Source organism: Macaca nemestrina, chromosome 19 (assembly GCF_043159975.1).
Source record: "Macaca nemestrina isolate mMacNem1 chromosome 19, mMacNem.hap1, whole genome shotgun sequence".
Taxonomy (NCBI): domain Eukaryota; kingdom Metazoa; phylum Chordata; class Mammalia; order Primates; family Cercopithecidae; genus Macaca; species Macaca nemestrina.
In genome coordinates this window covers 68086416-68112574 of record NC_092143.1, presented here as the reverse complement: position 1 = coordinate 68112574, position 26159 = coordinate 68086416, and the positions used below count along the sequence as shown (strand labels likewise).

General features: G+C 41.0%; 1 protein-coding gene across 3 annotated transcripts in view; it reads left to right on the top strand.

The window, feature by feature from the left end:
- Nucleotides 1-26159, top strand: part of LOC105465071 (laminin subunit alpha 3) — a 273415-nt gene that overhangs the window by 132707 nt on the left and 114549 nt on the right. The window contains exons 19-28 of one of the 3 annotated variants that reach the window (XM_011713306.2): nucleotides 2676-2832; nucleotides 5135-5258; nucleotides 7292-7434; nucleotides 9632-9729; nucleotides 10256-10409; nucleotides 17025-17185; nucleotides 20145-20253; nucleotides 22253-22350; nucleotides 23261-23405; nucleotides 25959-26085. In XM_011713306.2, the coding sequence (XP_011711608.2) occupies nucleotides 2676-2832; nucleotides 5135-5258; nucleotides 7292-7434; nucleotides 9632-9729; nucleotides 10256-10409; nucleotides 17025-17185; nucleotides 20145-20253; nucleotides 22253-22350; nucleotides 23261-23405; nucleotides 25959-26085 (1316 nt within the window). Of the gene's footprint in view, nucleotides 1-2675; nucleotides 2833-5134; nucleotides 5268-7291; nucleotides 7435-9631; nucleotides 9730-10255; nucleotides 10410-17024; nucleotides 17186-20144; nucleotides 20254-22252; nucleotides 22351-23260; nucleotides 23406-25958; nucleotides 26086-26159 lie in introns of all 3 variants that reach the window. The other 2 variants (XM_011713298.3, XM_011713310.3) reach the window with 2 other exon arrangements.

Genomic DNA, 26159 nt, shown 5'->3' with positions numbered 1-26159 from the left:
TGAAATCTGGACATTTGTGTGTGAGTTGTTTAAAACGGGAGATTTCCTTGCCCATAAAGCCTGTTCTACTGTGTAGACCATGAAGCACCTTCGCTTGAAAGTTCCCACAGGTACAAAAACCAGATGGGCAAGACGACAGCTGGAAGCATGAGGTGGGTTCTCAGGGCCCAACCTCCATGTACAAGTTGGAGCAGGAGGAGCCCACAGATAGGCCCACTCCAGGGAGAGAGGGAATAAGAGGGGGCGATGCCACACACCCAGATGCCTGGGCCAATAAGAAAGGGAATAAGAGGGGGCGGTGCCACATACCCAGGAGCTTGGGCCAATAAGAAAGGGAATAAGAGGGGGCGGTGCCACACACCCAGGTGCCTGGGCCAATAAGAAAGGGAATAAGAAGGGGCGGTGCCACATACCCAGGGGCTTGGGCCAATAAGAGAGGGCATAAGAGGGAGTGTCACCACATACCCAGGTGCCTGGGCTAATAAGGTTCTGTTCCTGTTTCCCTCTTGGGACCAGGAGTGAGGAAGTAGAGAGGCCAAAGTTATTCCCCAGGTTGCGGTGAGGGTAGGGGTAAGAAAACTTTGGAAGTGGGGAAGAAGTGCTTTGTCTCGTGCAGAAGCAGGTGACAATGAACTGTAGGAGCAAGGGAATGAGGTGCAGATTGAGACTGGGGAACTATAGGAACTATGGTATTGTTTCATCTCTTAGGCCATTGTATTTCACCATTTATAAATATTTTCAAGCCTTGATGTTTCGTCAGTGATTTTTCCTCTGTGAAGGGAAGAAAAATAACTTCTGAATCTCAAGTACCTTCACTACTTGCAATAGTAACAGATTTATAAAGAGATCTTTTATGTTGTGAAGGTAAATTGTATTTAGCAAGGTGATTCTCTCCTTTCCCTCAATGTTTCCAACATTTGAATTCTAAAAGTCAGAGCAGGCCGGGAGTGATGTCCCAATTGGGACAATTGCTGGAGGCCAGGAGTTTAAGACCAGCCTAAGCAACATAGTGAGACCCCATCTCTACAAAACAAACAAACAAACAAAAAAACAATTAGGCAGGCACTGTGGTGCATGCCTGTAGTCCTAGCTGCTCAGGAGGCTGAGGCAGGAGGATAGCTTGAGCCCAGGAGTTTGAGGTTGCAGTAACCCAGCTGCACTTTCCCTCAGTCTTTCTAATTGGCTGTCACTGTGGGGGCTCGGAGTAAAAGATCTGTGAAGAAGGCACATCTGTAGGTTTGTTTTCCTGAAGACCAGTGAGCCTCACCACGGGCCAGGGGAGCTTTGTAAATGCCTGCATAAAATGTTTTCCTGGCTCACGCCTGTAATCCTAGTACTTTTGGAGGCCGAGGCGGGCAGATCACCTGAGGTCAGGAGTTCAAGACCAGCCTGGCCAACATGGTGAAACACTTTCTCTACTAAAAATACAAAAAATTAGGCAGGCGTGGTGGCACACACCTGTAATCCCAGCTACTCCAGAGGCTGAGGCAGGAGAATTGCTTGAACCTGGGAGGCAGAGGTTGCTGTGAGCCGAGATAGTGCCACTGCGCTCCAGCCCGGGCGACAGAGTGAGACTCTGTCTCAAAAAAGTAAACATTTTCCATCTGTGTTTCATCTTGCTCCACCCTAGTGTTGATTTCTTCACATCATATCATAAATATTTCCTATTATTATAATTAGCCATCAGATTTTAAATGGTTATATAATTTTTTGTAATTTATTTCATAATTGTACACTTATGTTGTTTCCAAGTCTTCACTGTTTCAAACATTCTTTTGTGTTAATTCTTTGACCATCTACAAAATCTTTCTTTAGAACAGATTCCTGGAAGTAGAATTACTGGGTCAATGTGTGTGAACATTTTTAAGGATTTTTGTAAATTGTTTCCAGAAAAGTTGTAAGCACTCCTAATTCTATTTGCAGTATAGGAGCATGGCCTTCTATTTCTTTTAACAAATTCATCTTTATGGCATTAAACCCACTAACTGCTCTTAGCTTGTGACTGGATTAGCAAAGTGTCTGTTTTTTTTTTTTTTTTGAGAAGTTTAAGTAGTTTGTTAAATGCCACACAATGTTGGAATATTTTGGATACTTCTCTGTGCCTACCACAGCTGAGCTCTTGAAAAGAATTCTTTAATAGGCATATAGTTTAAGAGAAAATAAGGCATAGAAGAGTCGTTCTAATGATTAAAAAATACATATCGAGAAAATATATCTAACTTGTAAATTTAGCATATGAAATATTTTATGTCATGTTCATCATTATACCTGTGGTCCTTAGCAAGAGTGCCTGGCACATAGATATTAATATTTATGTGATGAGTGTATAAATGAATGATTAAATAAATACACAGTAAATAAACTAATTTGCCTTTGCTAAATTTTTGGCAATTATTTAGAACATACTAAAGGATGCTACCACTATGGCTTGTGCTAAATGATTTTCTCATCTTAATGCTTGGAATTAGTAGGTGTTGAGTGTGTTTTGTGTGAATGTTTATGTGAATGAAAGCAATAATTTAGAGAAAGAGCAGGAGATCCTTCTCATTTGTCCTTTATTTAATGTACTCTGTCAATGTGGTGGAGTTCCTTCATAGTAGCTATCGTGATTAAAGGATGTTCAGATGATCTATGGGCCTAACCTCCCGTATGTGTTTACTTTTTATTTACGAAAGGCCTGAAAACAACTACTATTTCCCAGATTTGCATCATATGAAGTACGAGATTGAAGACGGCAGCACACCTAATGGGAGAGACCTTCGGTTTGGATTTGATCCGCTGGCATTTCCTGGGTTTAGCTGGAGAGGATATGCCCAAATGACCTCAGTACAGGTATGCAACCTGGAGAAAGCAGCTTCATGGCTGAGTAGCTCAGATACTTCCCCACACCAGTCTCAGTGAGCCCCCTGAAAGGTGACCTGTCCCCAGAACTCATTCCACGATTCTTTTTCTCCATAGTATGGGTTGGCATTGGGGTTTAGGTTAAACCTGGGGCTTGGGGTAGGGCTGTATATTAACTGGTAAGCCTTTGTGTGGATTTCATAGTTCATTGTTACTTTAATTTGATTACCAAATCAGAAAATGAAGAGATTAAAGAAAAATAGTGTTTATCTCTGGAGACTTTTTTATAAGAAGAGGGAAGTTTCCTAAGTGACGTTAGGCTGTAGTAGAATGTGAGGGACAGTTTTCTTTAAAGCCATTTGTGGAAAACAAAAATGAGTTGGCTTAAGTAATTCCAGTAAAGCTAGTGTTCCTAATTTTTGGCTGATGCTTTTTTTTAAACTTTGAATTGCTATGTACATGGAAACTAAGATAAATAATGAGTATTAGTTAAGTGCTATTTCATTTTTCTTTTCCATATTTCTCTTTCCTTCATTCTTCTCTACTGTATCCATCTCTTTCCTTCATTCTTCTCTACTGTATCCATCTATCTTTGCTTTATATTAGAATGAGTAGGGGAAGTTATACATTCTTTGTTTACCTTTACAACTTATACGTCTTGCTACTTATAACTAAAACATTCTATATAGCCATTGAGTAGCTTTGTCCTCAGAATTTTTCTTTGAGGTTGGTTTCTTCAAGCTGTTTCTCAGTGGAGAAATTCAGAATATGAGAGGTAAATTAACGATCATGGTAACACAGTATTTTTTGTTAGTGCATTCAAGACTGCTACGTGCTGTTGCTACCTCCGTCAGCCTGTAGAGAAGCTGGGACAGGGCCACAGTTCTCTCGGACCCCTCCCCCTCATTGATTCTAACACTGCTTTTTGCCTGGCCATAGTCCCCATCCAAGCTGCCTTTCTGAAATAGTACCTAGGATCTTAAGATACTTCACTCTTTCCCGCCACTCCCCAAATACAGCTATTTAATTTCTTCAGTTTCCTAACATTACTTCATTATTCAGAAAACAAGCAGTAAATTCCATTGAGTCATAATAGGATGTAAATGACTGACAACCCAATCAAAGTGTATGCCTTCTCACAGGTGCTTACAGTTTCAAAGAATAGCTGGTGGACAAAAAGGAATTCATCTCTAATGACACATTTTCTGAGAAAGTTATTTTGGTCAGAGGACGTTGGTGGTGCCCCCAGAATCACCACTTACTTTCCTCTGCTCCTAATACATTTTTGCATATTTATTTTCCATCTGAAACTAACACTTCAAGATGAATTCAGACAAATTGTGAGGGTCAGCAGGAGTTCCTCAGTGTGGGTCACCTGTGGCTCCTGCTTCCAGAGCAAGTGGTTCTACACAAAGTCAGACTTGATTGTCACCAATATCTCACTTAACATATATCCCCTTCCTTTTAACCAAAGAAGTAGGGGGAAATGCCAGAAGAACCACTAATTTGGGCATTTCCAAGTTTCATGAAGTTTCCTTGGGCTACAGCCGAATCTGGACGATCTGGACTTGTAGTCAGTGGTTCAGAATTAAAATAGTCTACTCTTTCCTTCAGCAGTCCAGGCTCCACAATATTCACAGAATACTGTGTGAGCCCAGGCCCTGGGGACCAACAGGACCCCTCCTCTAGGTTCAAAAGCCATCATTTCTCTTGCATAAGGAATTGAGATAAAACATTATACAATTTAATAGGTATATTTTAGTTACATCCAGATGTTACCACCTTGTAGAGTCAAGGAAAGTCTTTAACCTTTCCTTGGCCACCGTTGGTTTCTATGACCATTTAGACTTTATGTATGTGAAGCGGACTCTGAAGCAGTCTGTCTCTGGTGGTGTGAAATAATACCCTCTCCTTTCCTTCTCTTCTGCCTTTTTATTTTTCCTAGCCAGTGGTGGTTGCTCCGTCACTGTGGCTTTCTTAAACTAGTCCATCTAATACTCCGCTCTGTCTGCCTGATTACGAAAAGGTCAAAAGAGGATCTCAGTTGCTGAGGAAGTGCGTTTTCACTGTAATTTTGGTTGTAAGTGATTTTAATTCATCGTTAGGTTTGCCTGTTTCCATCTTTCACAAGTTACTCCGTGCTTGCTGACTGAGTGTGAGTGTGTGTGTGTGCGCGCATGTGTGTACATTACAAGTCCAGTAGTGACACTTGAATAGAATAAAGTCACTGTTTGGCTAGCATGTCTTTTAACCAATTTTTTTCTATGCTTTATGGCCTTTCGGTATATTTCAGAATGATGTAAGAATAACATTGAATGTGGGGAAGTCAAGTGGCTCCTTGTTTCACGTTATTCTGAGATACATTAACCCGGGAACTGAAGCAGTATCTGGCCATATAACTATTTATCCATCCTGGGGTAAGGCAAGTAGGTAAAATTTCAAGCCTCTTTTCAATTAAGAAATAAATAGTGAAACACTTTCTCTGATTTTCGCAGAGTTGATCACCCTTAGAAAGTGTCAAGCCTGGCTCACAGTCTGGTTAGACAGTTCTCTAGGAGCCCTGTCATTTGTTACCTTTCCTTCTCTAAACAATCACTTAAGTTTTGCTACTAAATTTATCATTAACTGTCATTTTAAAAATTGATATAACAACCTGTGTACCTTGGCTGAACCCCATGGGTTATGATGTCTTCACTGGACAGAGCTCATTTATAACTCATTCATGGTGAAGTGGGTGTCACTTTTTTGGTGTTACTTGAGAGATTTTGGCCCACTGCCCCAAATTCTTCCATTGTTTCAACTCAACCAAATAGAGGAGAAATGGGTGAGGATGGGAGTTTTTCCTATGAATGCTGTAAAGCATGAAGCCCAAAAGAGCTCCAGGAGGGAGCTGCAAACCTGACTCAGGGGTGAGGAATTCCTGAGGGCAGAGGGACAAGAGAAGAGCGCACAGCCTGGCCACAGGCAGAGAGAAGGCCTGGAGGTCTGTTCTTCAAGGTTTTAGGGCTTCTACCTGTCCTGGAAACAGATTCCAAGAAGCATTTGGAATTTTACGAGGACACAAAATGGCACCAGTGGAAATCTAATTTAGCATCAAAATATACGCTATCTTTGTTAAGCATCCACGGTTCACTCAGAATGGGGGAAGAAATGATGTCATTTCTGAGTCGTGTCAGTCCAACTTGTGTGGCTGGAGGTTGATTAACTCATTGAAAGACTAGCAGGCTTACTTAATCATTTATAGAATACTTTAGCACCCATTGCCTCACATCATAAGAACTTTGCAAACTGAAGAGAGTTGAAGAGAAAACAGAGCTGAGAGGTTTAGTAAATTGGCAGCCACAGCTGGATGTTTGTAGACAAAGTCTTCAGATTCCAAACTCTTAACAGGTCCCTCTGCCTCCTGCATGACAATAATGGCAGCAGTTTGTTCTCTGTTAACTCAAATAGTTGGAATACATTTTGCTTCGTTTCCTTGTCCTCTGGGACACTTTTCCCCTAAGTCTGAGTTGGGAGCCCCAGTTATGTTATGTCCCGTGGTAACTTGTGCCTCCTCCCAAATACCACTGTCCAGACTGTACCACATTCTCCTGTCTTCTAATCCTTACTCCTCTCCAGTCCTCAACAGCAGGGAGCAAAGGCCATGCTTACTGTGTTTACTGCCTTGTCACCAGAACTTAGTTCCAAACCTGGCACATAGTAGGCCCCCATCAATGTTTGTAGAACAAGAGTGAACCCAAAGATTTGGAGAAGATAATTCTTTGGAAGAAAAAGTCTCAGTTGAACTCAGATGCAATAGTTTATTTCTTTCTGAACCTCTTACAGAAGGTCCTCTCTTTGTTTAATGCAGAAGAAAACATATTTTATCCTGAAAACAAACAAACAGAAGAGTAAAACTTTTTCTTACGCATGTTCATTAATAAAAATTAAAACTTAAAAATCACATATGCTGTAGTCCCCGCTACTTGGGAGGCTGAAGTGGGAGGATTGCTAGAGCTCAGGAGTTTGAGGCTGTCATGAGCTGTGATTGCACCTGTGAATAACCACTGCACTCCAGCCTGGGCAACATAGTGAGACCCTGGCTTTTAAAAAAAATAACATATAAACAAGAAAGGAAAAAATAATTAACATCTAATATAATATATTGAACATTTACTATATGCAAGGAACTTTCCTAAACAGTTTACAAATATTAATATACTTATTTAATAAGTTAAACAATTACCCAGTATAGATAACCATTGCTGATGTCTTATCAGTATCTTTCTAGCCTATTTTATACATATGTATTTGCATATTACAGTTTTTAAGGATAAGATCAGTAAATCTGATCAGTACATATCATCTTAAACTTTTTGAGATGTAAGCTGAATGTTCAAAACTGAATATCTAAAATCATAACACTGACTGATAGAAAAATGCCTTAAGCAGTTCTTTGTATTTCTGATAGGTGCTGCTCAAAGCAAAGAGATCATCTTCCTGCCGAGTAAAGAGCCAGCCTTTGTCACCGTCCCTGGAAATGGTTTTGCAGATCCATTTTCAATCACACCAGGAATATGGGTTGCTTGTATTAAGGCAGAAGGAGTCCTTCTGGTAAGACTTAGTTCTGAATGGAGAGCTCTTGCGGGATTCTTCCTACCTCAGAAATGGTTCCATCCAAGACTACAATCCACAGCAACCATAAAATATCACAATCGTTGGTGGTTTTAGACACAGGAACTATTCAGCCCCAAACTAAGGAATATGTGGTGACATTCGCCCTCAAATGACATAGGAATCAACTTGAAGTATCTTTTGTATCCTTTCAGCTAGCTTCTCTTGGACAAAAAAATAAAAAATAAAAAAGGTCTCCTAAAGACTCCTAAGTTATCAGAACAAATGCAAAACCTTCATGAGTATGTGGCTTCACCTTTCCAAAGCTGGTATGGGATTTTCCAGCATGAGTCAGAAGTATAGACTTTAGCACCCATTGCCTCACATCATAAGAACTAGCAGCTTCGCCTGGTTATTATCTACACTGTCTGGAGATTGTGTAGAACCAAGGAAGAAGAACCTAGAAGACAAGAAGATACAAATTTCAGTAAAGTTCTTGGGGGTGGAAAGAGAAGCGAGAGGCTACAAGAGCCACTGCTTCTCCATGACACTCTTTCTGCTTTTTTCTGTGTTGAACCTAATGCAGGTTTATTCTCACCAAACAGATTGCCTACAACGGAGAACTCTTTATTCAGGAAAGGCTTTGTCTTCAAACACCTAATAGCATAGCCAGAGAAGCCATGGGGAGTTGGAGGGATGAAATCTGTTCTCTGAGACAGCCCTCTTTGCTATGTGCTTTAAGGCTGCCTGCTTTGCTTCATGGCAAGGTCTTTTCAAAATAGAGTTCTTGGGAAAAGCTTGGATTCATGCTCTCAGAGTGGAAAACATAAAGCTTTTCCTTCTGGCACAACCCCATTTACTGGCCATGTTAGCAAATCTTAGGCAAGTCCCTTAATTCCAATCCTGCCTCTTCCAGTCCTGCCAGTTGCTTCTTCCGTACAACAGGGAAAATACTTATCTTAATAGGTCCTTTCAAATCTGGGATCTTACAAGGATAACATGAGGGTTTGTGCCATCCATTCAAGACAGCAAAGGAACATCAGAAGGTCTGTGCTCTTCTTGCACCTTCTTAGTAGGAAGCTTTATTGCTTTAAAAGAAAAGTTCAAGAATGTTTCACAAATGGTAGAAATGAGGCAGAGGAAAATTCCATTGATGCCAGTAATGGGTACAATGTTGGACTCACGGAAAGTAGAAGTTCATTATAAAAGTTACTATTTAGGCATGGAAGATGCCTAATGACATTTAGTCTGTGCAATTGTGTAGTAATTCATATGTATGCCTCCATATTATAATCCTATTGTCTCTAAAAATATCTTATTGGGTGCCTACTATGAACTCTTACTATTCTAGTATTTGTGAGACTATAAAGTCATGAGGAGAGAGGAGATGTGGTCCCAAACTCAGCAAACTTACTAGTAGAACAGTAACCCTTTAAAAATTGAAACTTACTGAGTCCCCTGAGCCACAATCTCCTACTTTTCCCCTCCTATACATTTCTCTCTGAGGAAAGAAAAAGCTTTATGGTCTGTGTATGAACTCTTCGCTCTCCCTTCTTCCCTCTGCAGATATGCGCTGCTGTCAGGACAGCTGGGGGCTGTCAATCATTCACCTTCCAGAAGCCTGCAGCTCTGCTCTTTCCTGAAGAGCTGCTTAGCTGAATTTACGCTGTGGGCTTTGTTTGGCACACTCAGTGGAACATGTTCTTCCTCTGTTTCTTGGGACAGGCAGTAGGCCAGTTCCATTCTGTGAATCACCAAGATCACAAGGCATTGCTTTTTATACCGTGCCAGATGAGCGTTACTCGGGTGTGGGAGTAGAAAGTGATCCACATTCAGTGTTCTGTACTGGTGAAGGCAACCAGCATTTCCACAGAACATTTCATCAATTGACAATTTATTATCTTTGTTAATTTGTGAATTTATAAACAACCCAGGAGAGACAGTAAAATCTCTCTTGAAACTTGAAGAATAAAAATGTTCACACAGACAAGTTTCTCTCTGATATGTAAAGAATCTTTGATGAGTGGTTCTTTGTGTTTTGGTGAGTCAGGATGAAGAACAAAGTAGTTGACATGGAGAGTTTAATTAGCGACTTCACCTGGTTGTTATTGATTTAACTAGTATGTTTGATTATTTTATATCCAAAGTAGGGCTACCATCAAAATGAGTGATTCTCCTTTTGGTCTTTATTTACTAGGATTACCTGGTGCTGCTCCCCAGGGACTACTATGAAGCCTCTGTACTGCAGGTGCCAGTCACAGAACCGTGTGCCTACGCAGGACCTCCCCAAGAAAAGTCAGTATGGGGCAGAAGGTGCAGCCACATCATTGGGGTCCTCTAAAGTAGGAGCCTTTAATGCAAGCTTTCATGAGGTGTCTCAGGATCACAACGACAGCACGATGCTCTGGATGATTAGTTGTGATCTTCCTCTATGTCTTACTTGTGTCCTTCAAATAAGATTCACAAGGCGCTTTGCACACCATAGCTGGCTTAGGAGTGGCTACCACCCTCCAGCATGTGGGAATGTTGACACATGCCCAAGTCAGTGCCCTCAAGGTCAGTCATGCATCCGGTGGGAGGAAGAGCTTAAAATAGAACCCAGGTTTGTGGACCTTTGTTTCTTCTCTTCCCCATGCAGATGAAAATTTATTGCTTAATTCTTGTAGCAGACACTTAATAAGAGTTTGTTGAAAGATGATGAATGAATGAGTGAACTGAATGACTAAGAGTCTTTGGGGATGTACTTTGATATTCCGTTTGATGTTCTCAGTTGTAACTATTGATTCTGTTGTTGTTGCTGTTGTTGTTGTTTTCGTTGAAGTTGCTTGCTCTACCAGCATTTGCCAGTGACCAGATTCCCCTGTACCCTGGCTTGTGAGGCCAGACACTTCCTGCTTGATGGGGAGCCCAGACCCGTGGCAGTGAGGCAGCCCACACCTGCACACCCTGTCATGGTGGACCTCAGTGGGAGAGAGGTGGGCCAGCCTTTTATTTGTTATCGAAGTTATTACTACCTCCCCATCTGTATCTGCTGAAAACACTTGGCCACAGTTGCTTCTCAAATTCAGGGGAACCTGGAAGATTTTCTCAGAGGTGTTTATCAACATTTGCTGAGCTATCTGATTTAGGGTGGGGCTGGATGATACGCTGCATGGAGCCATGTTCAGGTTGTTCTTTGAGCACTTTCTAGACATGGCAGGGGATGTAGGCAGCCATCAAATCCTTTCTTTTTGGTTATCTGGACTTAGAAGGGGGCATCCTGTTCTACCTGATTCAGGGCAAGATTTCTCTTAAAAGACAGATGAGACTCAATCTAGTAAGCCTCCAGAAATGACAGAGCTTACCCTAAAAGGATACCACACTCACTGACTGTTCAACCCCTTAGGCTAAGCAATTTGTAACAGCTGAATTCCTTGAGCTCAGAATCCGGAACTTCTACACCCCCTGGCACCTACCTCACGGCTTGGAGGACAGGTTACTACAGGTCTTGGTATTACTTTTCTTCCAGGAGTTCTTCGAACTTCAGAACCAAATTTAAGATCATACTAATTTAAGATTCGAGTTAGAGCTATAGGATATCAACCATAACAATAAGAACACACAACGCAACACTTCAAAATGAAGACACTGGAAAAAACTTCCTCCACTATATTTTTATTGTTTGCTTTCTATAACATTCTCTGTTTTGTCCTTTTGAGGAAAATATTCATTTGGGGGATTAAATCTGTGGGATGAAAATATATGTGGAGTTAATCGTAACTGAACATTTAGACGTGTACATTTTTGTAAACTACATTTCTAACATTTTGAAGGTAGCAGTTAAAGGGTTTTAAGTATATTTCCTGAGTAAAGTCTTCATTTCATTTTATTTGAATTTTCATGACACAAAATAATATATACTTGTTGTAACAAGTAAAACAATATAGATATGCATCAAAAACCTAAATGATCTTCCCTCCACTTCATTCTAATACTAAGTTTGCTGTATCCTTCCCTACCCATGCTATGTGTGTATACACACATGCATGTATATAGGTGTACATACATACATATATACATAAAATGCACATACACGTAGATATACAGATACATGTACGTGTATGTGTGTGTATTTGTGTGTATGTGTTCCCTAGACAACAGGAGGTACAGTTGAGAAGGGGCAACCACCAGGAAGTGATGATGATGACTCATCTAGGAGATTCTAATCTCTGATTTAACCCAGAGCTATAGTACAGAGCTAGTCAGCAGGACCTCAAGGCTCTTTTACAATATTGAAATATTTTATTTTACTATCTCTTTATTATCCAGCTTATTGATTCAGTTTAATTTATACTTTTAAAACTTTCCAATTGGCTCTTTATCATATTTACTTTTTCTTGTCTTTTCTGCCAGTTTTTGTTTCCGAACTTCATGTACTTTTAAGTGGAAGTTACTCCTTCATTTATCTTTTTTAGTATCCTAAAGGCCTTGGAGCCAAGTGTGTTTCAGAATTCAGAATTTTTAAGATTTGAAAAAAGATAACATCTCCAGTGAGGTCTGGGATAATACCCTATAATCAAACAGGTTAATATTTCTCCAGTGAAAAGCATGAATAGGCACACCTGGGGAGACACGAACTAATATCAGTTTAGTTCAGACTTTGCAAACAAATGATTATTGGTTAAGTTAGGTAAGGTTTGCCGCCAAAACAGTTACGAAACCTATTTCCTTTTCAGAGTTTGGGGATTTCCGACCGTGGGCCGCTATATTTAGTCTTTGTCAGACTATTCCATAAAATTCACCTCATCTGAAGTGAACTCATCTCTGATTATTTTGTTACCTGTCCTTCTTAATATTTGACTTCTGTGTTTTGAAATTTTGTTTACAGGCGTATTGGCTTATTTTGAACGAGAGGTTTTTGTCCTGTCCTTCTTTTGTATCTGTTTTAGCCTGCTAGTTTTGCACTGTCTTACCTGTCCACTGGATCCTTAGCCCAGGAGCAGGCATTACAGTGTGCCTTCTCTATTGTTATGACATTGAAGATAGCACAGATTCAGACACTGACCCCATGAATGGCATAGCTCAGTTCTTGGTCATGAGGCCACATATTTGATTTTTGGTTCCCAAATTCCATTGCTTCTTTTAAAAATTTATTTATTTTTACATATTTAGGGGTACAAGTGCAAGTTTCTTATATGCGTATATAACATAGTGGTGAAGTCTGGGCTTCTAGTGTACCCATCACCCAAATAGTGAACATTGTACCTAATAGGTAGTTTTTCAACACTTACCCCCCCTTCCATCCTCCCACTTTTCGTAGTCTCCAGTGTCTGTTATTGCACTCTGTATGTCCATGTGTACCCATTGTTTAGCGACCATTTATAAGTGAGAACATGCAGTATTTGACCTTCACACAGTTTCTTATAAATCCACAACCCAGGAGGCAGATTGGAAGCAATTTTTTAGCTTCTTTTTAAGTTTGAACATCCTCGTCTTCAAAAAATGTACCTGGATCTGGCCATTGTCTCCTATGGCACATGTTTTATTCTCTTTACTCTGCACGAGCTAAACTGCTGGCCAAAATAACCTGCTTCCACATCTAGGGGAAAACAGGCTTGTGACTACAGTCCTGGTGCCACTTTGGGTTTTTCTTTAACTTATGTTTTATCACCTATTTACTTTTGATTCAAATGTATCTTTTTGTTGTTCTTTTAAAACGTTTTACCCAGAGTCGCTCTCTCTTGGAGCAGGAGTATAGTGAGTGTGAATTCTCTGTGCCATCTGAACCAGAAGTCACCCGTATTTAAAAAATGCTAACCTATTTTTATTAAAATCCTTCTCTCTCTCCCTCAACTCAGCCACTGCACCATACGCCTCCCTTCACAACAAAACTCCTCCAAAGTATTGTCTACACTCTCTGTTTCTAATTCTTTATGCCCCACTCACACCTCAACCCACTTCAGTCTGGCTTCCACCTCCCACTCCATTAAATTTATTTTGCCAGGTTTCCGATGAGATCTGTGTCACTAAATCCAGTGGATGTGTTTCAGTCCTTATCGGTTTAACTTCTCGGCAGCTTTCAATGCCTGGTGGATGCTCCCTGAATTCTCAAACTCTCTCTTGTTTTTCATAATTTAAGGGCTATCTTAATAATTTAAAAAATAACGACAACCTGATTCTCTTTCTACCTCTCTCACCGCTTCCTCAAAATATCATTTGCAGACTCATCCTCCTCTGTCTAGCTGTTAAGTGTTAGAATTTGTCGAGGCTCAGTCCTAGGCCTTATTACTCTATGTTCTGTCTCGAGAAGCCTCACCCATGGCAATTGTGTCAGACACATCTCCACACAGATACCTCCCATATTGTTATGCCCAGTCATACCTCTGCTTTTATATGCAGACCAGCAAGTCTACCTTCCTTCCTGACATTACCTCTTTGATGTTTCAAAGCAATCTCAAACTCCGTTTCAGTATTCCCTACCTAAGTTAATGCCACTACCACCCATCTAATTACATAAGGCAAAATTCTTAGGGTCATCCGTGACTTCTCCCATTCTTTCCCCCACCCAAACCAATCCATCTGTGAGTGTATATCCCAAACTTTTCTTGGCTTTCTCCTTCTATCTCCCTTGTCCAAAATACAATCATTTTCTATGAGAATCTCCATAGAAGCCTCCTAATTAGCTGACCCACATCTGCTCTGCCCATTGCACCTCCTGATCTGTTCTCCAGACTATAGCCAGCACTCACATTCTGATGGGAATATTTGATCAACACTTATTGCTCTTAGGATAGAGACAAAGATTTTAACATGGCTTATAAAGCTGCCCTTTCTACTTCCCAGTTTTATTATACCCCCTCCTGCTCTCTGTTTCTCTGCTCCTCTGACCTACCTTCAGTCTCTTGGGCTTGCATTATATGGGACTCTACAGCATTCTACGTTGTATGTAGCCTCCTACTGCAAGCCGTTCCCTCTACCCAAACACTCTTCTCTCCCCTGTGGCCTGGTTGTCTTCTCCTTGTCCTCCACAATCAACTAAGTTGCTGCTTCTTCAAGGAAGCCTTCCCCCTCCCTTATCTCCTCGACTAGCTCAGGCCCCTTTCTAACACCTCTGCAGAACATTATTCACATGTAGTTTTATGCTGTATTTTCTAGTTATCTAATTACTTGATTCAAGTCTGTCTGAGCGTATGTCTGTCTTGCTTCCCATTGTATACCTATCACCTAGCTGGTGGACTAGCATAGTGTAGGTATTCAGTAATATTTGCTGACCAAATCATTTGAATCCTCATTTTGACATCAGACATATTAGTTATCCCTTTTAGTTTTGTATAGGCAACAGATTTGATAAACCCGCCTTCTATGTCTTTATCCCAAAACACTAATAACTACTAGAGGTCAGTTCTGTGCCATAGAACCAGAAATATTCCTCCAGTTTGACACTGATTCCATTCAAGTTCCCCTTTTTAAAGATAAATAACACACATAAATAATCACAACAGCAAGCAGTAAAGTTTCTGTTTGCCATCTTTTATGTCTTTTATCTGAGTTTCTCAAACCTGACTTTGCCCATCAAATGTACCTTAAACTCTTCAAACAAGCCTTCTAAAAGGTAATCCATACAATTTAGAGTGGAAAGAGTAGTAGAAATTTATAATAGAGTGCTAGATAGAAATTGCTGCCAATAATAACTTCTGGGAGAAAACCTGATACATCACTGACCTGTGAGTGTTTTGTGGTGGGGTAATGACAGTCAGGCCCTTGTTTGGAGATGCTCAGGGGCGAAATGCTGGCAGTAACCTCGCCACAGGGAGCAGTGGCAGAGCCGTATTTCCCTCTAGAACATAGAGTCAACATTGGTGTGGCTGATCTACATTCTTTCCCAGAGGGAAATCTTTCTGTTATTTACATGCCAGAAAAAAAAAATCACTGTGGAACATCGCAGTTATGTGGTTCAGAGCCGTGCAGAAGGAATACCAAATGTGAATTTCCTAAGGCAGGGAGAGGGAGGACCATTTTAATTAAATGTGGTAAAGCTTGCCTGGATCTGAGCTTGCAGGTGGAGGTGGGTTACACTGGTGAGGAATAAGGTTCTAATACTGGCCCAGGCATTAAATATGCATACACACTTTGACCCAGTAATTCCACTTCTAGGAATCTTACAGAAATACTAGCATTAGGATATACGCGTGATGATTGTATACCATTAGAGGTTGTAGGGAAAATTAAAGACAACCTGTGTCCCTCTATAAGGGATTAGTTAAATAGTTTTATATTCATACTGCAGAATGGTAGGCAGCTATTCAAAAAATGAAGTATATTTGCATGTAAGTGTATTTGCATGTATGTATTTTTGCAATAAAGACATATAAAATACCATTGAGTAAAAAAAGCAAGTCATGGTAAAAAGCAATAATCACAATTATACTCATTAATATTTACATAGTGCTTATTATATGTCAAATACACTTCTGAGAGCTCTGTATGTATTCACTTAATCCTCAGAACAATCTTAAGAGGGGGGTACTATTGTTATCTGCATTTTACTAAGGAGGATACCGAGGCATACAGATGTCAAGTAGCTTGTGCAAGATCACACAGCTGGAGGCTGTCTGATTCCAGACCCCAAACTCCTAACCAGTAGGTGATATCAGGGGAGGGCACACTTTTTCTGTAAAGGGACAGGTAGTAAATATTTTTGGTTTTGCAGGCCCTGTGGTCTCTGTCATCGTAGCACAAAAGCATCCTTAATTGTCTACTATGATCACAGTTTTTCTTAACAAAACAAAACATGCGTGTGCATATTTGGGCATAGAAAATGGTTTGGAAATATGAAAATCGTTAACAGTCCTTATTAACACCCCTTATCTCAGGAGCGGGATGTGTGTGTGTCACTTTGACATTATTTCCCTTAGTACAATTTAAAACTTCTTTGAAAAAAACAACTAAAGAGCCCAAAGGCACATTTCATTCCCGTTACTCCTCATCAGTACTTCGGATCTCTGCTCACTGCAAGCTCCGCCTCCCGGGTTTACGCCATTCTCCTGCCTCGGCCTCCCAAGTAGCTGTGACTACAGGCGCCCGCCACCTCGCCTGGCCAGTTTTTTTGTATTTTTTAGTAGAGACGGGGTTTCACCGTGTTAGCCAGGATGGTCTCGATCTCCTGACCTTGTGATTCGCCCGTCTCGGCCTCCCAAAGTGCTGGGATTACAGGCTTGAGCCACCGCGCCCGGCCAGTATTTCATTTTTACTTCAAGTTTTAGAATGTCTTTTGCCTTGAGAAACAAGCAGCAAAAACACTCTGGGTGGAAAGAGTAGAAGCCTCTCTAAGCAGGGCTGCCAGATTTAGAAAATAAGAGTACGGGATGCCCCATTAAATCGTCCAAATAAACGATAAATAATTATCTGTTATTTATTTCCGTCTAAAATGTAACAGGACACCATGTGTTTTATCTGGCATCTCAACCTGTAGGACCATATTTCTTACAGGGATGACGTGTAAAAATACTTCCAGGGTGTCTTCTGGGCTCTGTTTTCACCATTGCTGATGCACGTATGGCCTGTACGTGTCACAGCTGGATCACAGTCTGTCTGCTTGGCCTCTGTGACAGGTGGAATTGCATCTGCGGCTGCGCGTCCCACAGGTTGGCCGCTACGTGGTTGTGCTTGAGTATTCCACAGAGGCAGCCCAGCTGTTTGTGGCTGATGTGAACGTGAAGAGCCCCGGGTCTGTTCTGGCAGGCCAGGTGAACATTTACAGCTGCAAGTACAGGTACTCAGTCCCACCAAGGGAATTCCTCTGTAAAGGTACAATTAGGAAATGTGCTTTAGGAACTTTGACGGTTATTTGTGTTGGGAGGTTGTTTTCTTTTTGAGGCAGCTTTTGAAAACAAGCAGGTGATTAGTTGTGTGGTCCAACGTCATCACTAATGTGGGTATTGGGAGCCCTCTCTATGGGCAGAGTAAAAATGTGGCATTTTCTTAAAAAGCTGTATGCTGTACTTAGCAATTTGGTTCAGATTCACATAGCACAACGCAACCTCTTTATTTGATTCTCTATCACTAAGGTGCGGTGCAATGAACTCACTGCTCTCACCTCAAAGGCTGTGTCAAGTACCTGGGTGCGTAGCATAAGGAAAAAGACTCGTTCTCAGTAATGTTAGGGGGTGCACACCTACCTTTGCAGCACACCTTCAGAACTGGGGATAATTAATGTTTGATGATTGCCAAGTGGAAAAAAAAATTAACAAAGGACTTCAAAATGCCCCGATGAAGTTCTTCTCTTCCAAGAGCACTAACTGACAAGGGCTTATTAAAAATGGTTTTGTTTGCATAATATTTCAAGATGCATGCAAATGTCCAGAGCATGCTGTAATTAAATAATCAGCACAAGGGGTGTTTCCACATGAAATTAATTGTATACTAAATGGGACTGGAAGTCAGAGTTCCTTGAAACAGCAGGTGGAGCACTGCAGTAAAACCATCCAGTTCTTGGCCGCGGCCTTGAACATTGTATTACTACTGCTTTCGTGTTGCTTTTTGTCAAACCCAACATGACCTGAAGCAATGGACGTTTTCCCTGTTGTGAAAATGAAAACAAATAAACAAAAACTTATCCAAAGAGTTACTTCTAGTAGCTTAGAATGGAAACTTTTATGAGAATTGATGAAATGGCTATTGAATGAACATCATGCCCTCAGTAACCCTAAACGAGCATCTCTGAAGTCTTTGTCTTTGGGTGATGATAGAACCAAAGAAGGTAATTGTATTTGGATTTTTAACAGGAGCACAAAATGGGCCTAAAAGAGTTCTCCGGGGATGTTCTGTCATTATCTGAAGATATGAGTTGCATCTATAGATGAAATCAGCAACCACTGGAATGTCCACTCCTGATGGGTGGATCGCCACCTCACCTGAGGCCTGGAGACTGTTAGCCACAGGGCCTGGGGCAGGGCTTCTCCATACCCATTTGTCCATGCCCATCTGCCGGTTCAGCTCTCCAACTCCTTCCGCTTCCAGATCCCATGGCTTGACTACGGTTGCTCAGGATACAGAGTGGAGATGGCTAAGGGGGCAGGAGGAAATACTCATGATAACCCTGGTGACTCTGAATCATCTCAGAGGAGTTCTGAGAATATCTATGCCAAGGAGAGAAGTGGTTTCAAAACCAAAGAAAGAAAGGACACCCTTTCTGGGCACCATGGGTGTTGTTTTGTGACCTAAGTCTGAATGGAGTTATTCAGTCTGCAGATCATTTTAGCTCTAAACGTGACAACACCAAAGTCCTGTGTTAGGAGTTTCTATCCTTAGAAACGCAGGACAGCATGGTTTCAGTCTAGGAACCACTTTCATTGTGCTTAACCACTCCAAAGAGTGTTCTGTTGTATTTTTTCACGTGGCTAAAATATTTCCTCTTTCTCTTCCTTGTCTGTCATGTGGATAAGTGAAAATGAACAGGCTACAAGTATGGGAGTTCAAACAATATGGTGCAACTGGAAAATATTTGACCCATGAAAACCTATGTTAAATGACAGGCCCTTTCAGCATCGCAGCATATTCTGCTGAGGTTTCAACTTTTCCCAGCATTTCTCAAGTGAGTTCTAACGATGTTAAAAAAAAAAATCCCAGCAGAATAGCAGTGGTGCTAAAGAAAACCACTTTTCAGAGTAGTGCTGTGATAAATCTAATCTGCTCTCCATAAAAGAGATGATCATTAGTGATTAAATCAATCTGGTTATTACTGTTAGGCTATTTCTTAGGAGGAATTTAATATAGGATAAGGATAAAACTAAGTAAATCACTTAGTATATTTAACCTTAGGATTATGCCTAAATCCAAAAGAATGTGTTTTAATGGACACACACACACACACACACACTCACACTCACATAGGGGAGTGAGAAAGAAAAAAACGGTTTACTAAGTTTCTAATATATAACACACACTGGGCTTGGCTTTTTATATAACTTTTCTCATTTTAATCCTCACCAGAAAAGTCATTGCCTGAATTATTTCAAATATTTCTCAGAAATAGCGCTTTTGTTTTAATATAACAGTAGTTTCAAATTATATTTAGAAACAGAGAATTTGCAATGGAGAATGAATTCAGAAACATTACTCAAAAAGTACCACCTGTAAGGGTTTTACCGTTAGAATTATTTGGTTCAAAACTGTGAGCTTTTAAATGTCCCTGAACTCTGTATCTCACTTGATGTGATGGAGGGAAGAGATACCACAGGTAGAAATGAAGAAGGAAGAAGGAGGAGAACCAGACTGAGTTTCAGAGGCAAACTCGGGGTCTTCTCCATGCTGGAGGAAGGCCAGCATGCGCACTGTCTTGGCGTGGGGTGGTGGCTGTGAGGCTAGTGGATGACTTTAATTGTGAATAGTCCCAGGAATGTTGGCTGTGCCTTAGAGATCTGCAGTTACTGACCCTGGGGCCCTTTCTCTCGAGGACTAAACCTAGTACTTTATAAAGCTGGGTAGAAAAACTGAATGGGGCCTTTAGCCTTGAGAGGTACAACACTGGTCACAGCGGGAAGGTTCTTTTCCCCATAGAGACTTCGAGCTGCATCCCTCTTCAACTCATCATGCAGGAAAATTCACTATAATTCATTCAGTTATAAACAGGTGAAACCAAGGAGCGGTCAGCCACCCCGGTCTGCACATAAGGATGTGCAGAATGAGGGAGATGCTGAGAATCAGGCTAAGAAAACTGTTTTCTCTTGCAGCGTTCTCTGCCGGAGTGCTGTGATTGATCACATGAGCCGCATCGCTGTGTACGAGCTGTTGGCAGATGCAGACATTCAGCTCAAGGGACACATGGCCCGATTCCTTCTGGTATGCTTCTGTTTTGCCCATTGAATTTTAGAAGCATTTTGCTGATATCTATATTTTTTGAAGCTTATTAAAATTTTGACTGGGGTTGCATTACTCCTATAACCTGTGAAGAATTGCCAGTTTAATATTTATTCTTCCCATCTAGAACCTGACTTGCCTCTTCATTTGTTTGAGCCTTTTTTGATATGGCATAATAAAATTTAGTCATATTTAAGCACCTCTCACAAAATCCCATTTCATTAATTTTTATTCATTTCTACTATTATAAGGAAAATATCTTCTGTTATTGTATTTCCTAGTTTATCATTATTGCCAGAGTTTAGAAATCCCATTGCTTATCATTTATTTTCTTTTCCTTCTTACTATTTTATTATCTCTATTAGCTTCTTGGTAAATTTTATCAAAATTTTAAAGCTTGTAATTACCTAGTTTAAAAAAACTATTTCAAAAAGAATATCCTTCAATTAATCAGATATATATATATATATACACACACACACACATATATATATAATTAAGAGTTAAAATATCAAGTGTGGCAGACTAAATAATCTTCATGCCCACCTTTGTAATGGCATGACTTGAACATTGAGCGTTCTGATAAACAGAGGCAGTGGGATCTCGCTAGAAAGGAGGTGGCCAGATTTACAATGAATATCTCAGGGAATTTAAGATTCTCTTAAGAGTGAAGCAACTTCCTGTTACTGATGATACTATGCATGCATCACACCCTGGGAAATGCCAGGCCAGCCTGTGCTACTGTGTTTTAAATATTTGTGCCTGATAGTATTAAAAACTTGGAGCCTACTCTTAAGAAGTAGCTGGAATTCAGTTTTTAAAAAATTATAATTATAAAATTATGACTCCTTCTTAAAACATAACAATCCAAGAGAATCTAACCTCTTCATCTTTGGAAATTATAATGGAGCTGAATGTTCATCATTTAAGAGTAAGTTTTCCCTTTTTTTTTTTTTGAGACGGAGTCTCGCTCAGTCGCCCAGGCTGGAGTTCAGTGGCTCGATCTCAGCTCACTACAAGCTCCACCTCCCGGGTTCCCGCCATTCTCCTGCCTCAGCCTCCCGAGTAGCTGGGACTACAGGTGCCCGCCACCTCGCTCAGCTAATTTTTTGCATTTTTAGTAGAGACGGGGTTTCACTGTGTTAGCCAGGATGGTCTCGATCTCCTGACCTCGTGATCTGCCCGCCTCGGCCCCCCAAAGTGCTGGGATTACAGGCGTGAGCCACCGCGCCCGGCCAAGTTTTCCCTTTTTGAAGTAGTCAGATGCCATTCAGAGTCAAGGCTGGCTAGAACATAAACTCTATGAAGGCAGGGGTGTTGTCCATCTTGGACTTGCAAGACCCCTAGTCTCAGTGGTGTTCAACAAAAATGTTTGTTATTGTTAATGAATAGCTTTGCAGTCAAGCTGGTAATACAGTTTTGATTTAAAATAAAGTATATTGATAAATTAATGACTGAGTTTCTTGTGTGACTCAAAAACTAGCTCTGGAGACAGTTCCTTCAACAAAGGCCAAATGTGCCTGAGATGGGAGTCATTCTTTATGAACAAGGGTTATTTCTAGCAGTGGCAGCCCTCACTTTGAAAAGCAGGCTCTCTGGCCAAACACCACATCCCCTGTCTTCCTCCCAACGGGCCTGAAAAGCCAGGATTGGCCCAGGACAAGACAGAAAAAACAGGCACTGGAAGTCACTGAAAAGAGTAGGTTCTGAGCTTTCTTATGGTTTTGTTCTCAGTTCTGTTTATGTAAGTATTTCAGCAGTAATTCAGTCAGTAATTCTATAAAACAGGAAAAAGGATTTGTTGCACATAGTGATGCCTGAGGACATGCCATCCTCCAATATTTTCTACTTTAAAATAACAATTAGAATTATTATGGATAAATCCTTTACTTCATCGCTTTTTTAAAAGGGTGTTTTTGGCCATACCATTGATTTTCCTGGTAACTGCAATGTGCCTTTGTGCATTGTATTTGCTCAATAGCATCAAGTTTGTATCATACCCATTGAAGAATTCTCAGCTGAGTATGTGAGGCCGCAAGTCCACTGCATTGCCAGTTACAGGCGATTTGTCAATCAAAGGTAATATATTTCCTTCCTGTCTCCCCGTTCATGTTCTGAGTGACACTGGGATGAGCGTAAGGCCGAAACTTTATACTCAACATCAGAAATGATCATAAGCCAAGGTGCTAAAGTCTGGGAGTGGATTTAAAACAGAAAGAAAGAAAAACCAGCTAAATAATTTACCCCAGCAGTCTTTCCAGAATTCCATAATATCAGGAAGCTGACCCAGGAACAGCCAGGGAAATGGTTAAGCCTATCCCTGGAGGGCAGGAATCCTGAGTTCTATTCTAAGCCCTCGAAAAGACTTGTTTCGTTCCAATCTTTTAATCTCTCTGTCTGAGACTCTTCATTTGGAAAACCATGAAAATAATGACCTATCTCATAACTATGTGATGAGAATCAGCTAACTAATGCTTATTGGGGTTTTGGTAGGGTTGTTTTGCTGTAGATTCAAAAACAGCTTATGGCCATGGTCATGAAATCTGGTGTGCATGGTTAGGACTGTAGGAACCACCAACACAATGCAGTTCTGGTTGTGCGTAAAAGAGACAATGCGCATTTTTTCTTTCTTATATAGTGTTCTGTCAGTATTTATGTTTAGAGGTGAATCATGTTTTATTTCATTGATCTCATTTTAACGGTTAATTTTAGTTCTGGAAAGGGAAGTTTTTGTAAGTTTCTATCTAACTTACTTTACTTCAAAATCAAGATTCTCTGTGTTTTAACTAGTTTAATGGAACAGGTGGCTGGAATACACTTGGCATGAGTATCGTTATATAAAGATCCCTAGAGTTCTGTGCTTCCCCCAGCACTGGATCCTTTTGATGCCCATGTGGTCCTATGCTCCAAGTCTGTCTCTTCACTGATGGACAATTCTGTAGCTTTGGGTTCTTTTAAAAATCAGATTTTTAAATATTCTATTTTTCAGTGCCACCTGTGTCTCCCTGGCCCATGAAACTCCTCCAACAGCATTAATTTTGGATGTTGTAAGTGGCAGGCCTTTCCCTCACCTGCCCCAGCAGTCTTCACCTTCTGTTGATGTTCTTCCTGGGGTCACCTTGAAGGCACCACAGGTAGTGTGCTGTTTCTAAACCAGTGGTTCTCAAAGTATGACCTCAAGCAGCAGCATCCACATCACTTGGAAATTTGTCAGCAATGCAGATTCACAGACCCACTACAGACCTACTGAGTTGGAAGCTCTGGGGGTGGGCCCAGGAATCTGTGTTTTAACAAACCCTCCAGGTGATTCTGATGCTCCTGAAGTTTGAGAACCTCTACTGTCTTCTGTGAAGAGTCCAGAAATGCAGGCATCTGGTTAATCCTGCCTAGGACCACCCCTGCCTGATGCCCTTTCCCTCCTAAGCTTTGTCCACTAGACATTTGGCAATTATTCATGGCCCATATTGTGGTATCTTATATTTTTATGGACTGCTGCTGTTTAATATAGTTGTTTATTAGTTTTCTTCCCAAGTTAGATCATAAGAATTTTAGAATAGTTATTGTAGCCAAGAACTCCCCCACCTTTTTTTTTTTTTTTTTTTTGAGACAGATTCTTGCTCTATCACTCAAACTAGAGTGCAGTGGCATGATCATAGCTTACTGCAGCCTCCAACTCCTGGGCTCAGGCAGTTCTCCCATCTCAGCTTCCCAAGTAGCTGGGACTAGAGGTGAGCACCACGTTGCCCAGCCAATTTTTTTTCTTTTTTATTTCTGTAGAGACGGGGTCTTGCTATGTTGCCCAGGCTAGTCTCGAACCAGTAAACTTTTTGTATCCCCCACTGCACCAGCACAGTACCTTGCAGGTAGGAAATTCTCAATAAACATTTGTTAATCAATCATCTAGAGCACAAAGCTGAAATATAATAAATTAATGCATTTCGTAAGCTAAAAATTCACAGGACTTTTAAAGTTCTGCATTATAAAAATATAATTTACATTATGATATTATAAGGTTTAGTATCCCTTATCCGAACTGCTTGTGATCAGAAATGTTTTGAATTTCAGATTTTGGAATATTTGCATTATATTTATGGGTTGAGCATCCCTAATCTGAAAACCTGAAATCCAAAATGTTCCAATGAGAATTTCCTTCGAACATTATACCAGTGCTCAAAAAATTTCAGATTTTGGAGCATTTTGGATTTTCAGATTAGGGATGTCCAACCTGTATTATGTCCTTAAAATCTCAAAGATTGTTTGCATCTGTTCACAGTGCATTGGATTTGAGAATTTACAGGATCTGAGCGATAGAATCAAATAAGATCCCATATAGGAAAGGCAGTCTAGAATAATAGTGGCGAATGAGTTGAAATCAAGATGACAGAGTTCTAGTCCTGCTTTTGTCATGAAATTAGTGCATGATTTTCCATGAACTATTTACCCTCTCTGAGTCACGGGTCTCATCTGAAAAATGTGGATGAGCTATTTTTGTGAGTTAAACGATTCGTTATTCACAAAGTGAGGCTTTCTGGGGAGAGCAGAGATTGTACTTGAGCTTAAGCAAAAGGAGGGCGGGCTGTAGCTTTTAGCCCTCGAAAAGACTCCTTTACATAGTGGGAGTGGAGGGAGGGGCAGGGCTGTCCAGGGAGGACTCCCTCTCCCAGGGGCTGCAATTTGTGTGGTTAGAACTCCCCACTCACGACAAAGGAGGGAGCTGGGAGCTCCTGAGCTGTCTTATGAGCTTGTCTGGGTGTGGGGCAAAAGGCGCAGGGGTGTAATAGGGCTTGAAAGCTGTCAGTGGGCAAACATCAGAAATAGAGTCAGAGCTGGGCACAGTGGTTCACACCTGTGATCCAGCACTTTGGGAGGCCAACGCAGCAGTATTGCTTGAGACTGTGAGCTCAAGATCTGCCTGGGCAACATAGGAAGACCCTGTCTCTACAAAAATTTAAAAAGTACCCAGGCATGATGGCACATACTTGTAGTCCTAGCTACTTGGGAGGCTGAAGCAGGAGGACCATTTGAACCCAGGAGTTTGAGGCTGCAGTGAGCTATGGTTGTGCCACTGACCTCCAGCCTGGGTGACAGAGCGAGATCCTCTGTCACTCTGAGACAGAGTGGACTGAGCCTTTACTCCTGGCTTTGGCCTGCTCCCGTGATTGTTTTTCATAAATCCCGATTCATCTGGTCTTGGTCTTAACAATAAAGAGCGTTGATCTCTTAAAAAAAGTGGAGTCAGACTCTTTATTGCATAGTTATTATGCATAGCACTGTTATGAACATTTAAGTATGGCCTTCTTGCAAACTTATTACACATTTCTTTTGGGTATGTACCCAGAAGGCCAACTGCTGGGTTATGTGTTCAACTTTGGTAAATATTGCCAAACAGGTTTTCAACCTGACTTACCAATTATACCCCCTCCAACGTGTATGATTGTACCACAGTTTGTTTATCCAACCTGCAAGCAAGAGACATTTGGTTTGTTTTCAGTTTTTGTGATAACAGCAAAAAAAGCTACTGTAAATGTATGTGTGAAGGTTTCTGGGTGAAGATGGGTTGTCATTTCACTTTGGTAAATACGTTGTTTTGTTTTTTAACCTCTGAATTACTCTATGATTCCAGTTACTTATAGCTCTCCAGCTTGAGGGTTTTTTGGGGTTTTTTTCCTCCTCTTTTTTCCTCTTAGAATCAAGTGACCCTGAGAGGACGTGCACCACACCTGGGCCGATACGTCTTTGTCATCCATTTTTACCAAGCAGCGCACCCGACGTTTCCCGTGCAGGTGTCAGTGGACGGCGGGTGGCCACGGGCAGGTGAGCCGCAGTGAGCAGGCCCCGCTGCCTGCCTTGGGCCGACCCCACAGTCCTGTGCGTGACAGGAAGTCTCT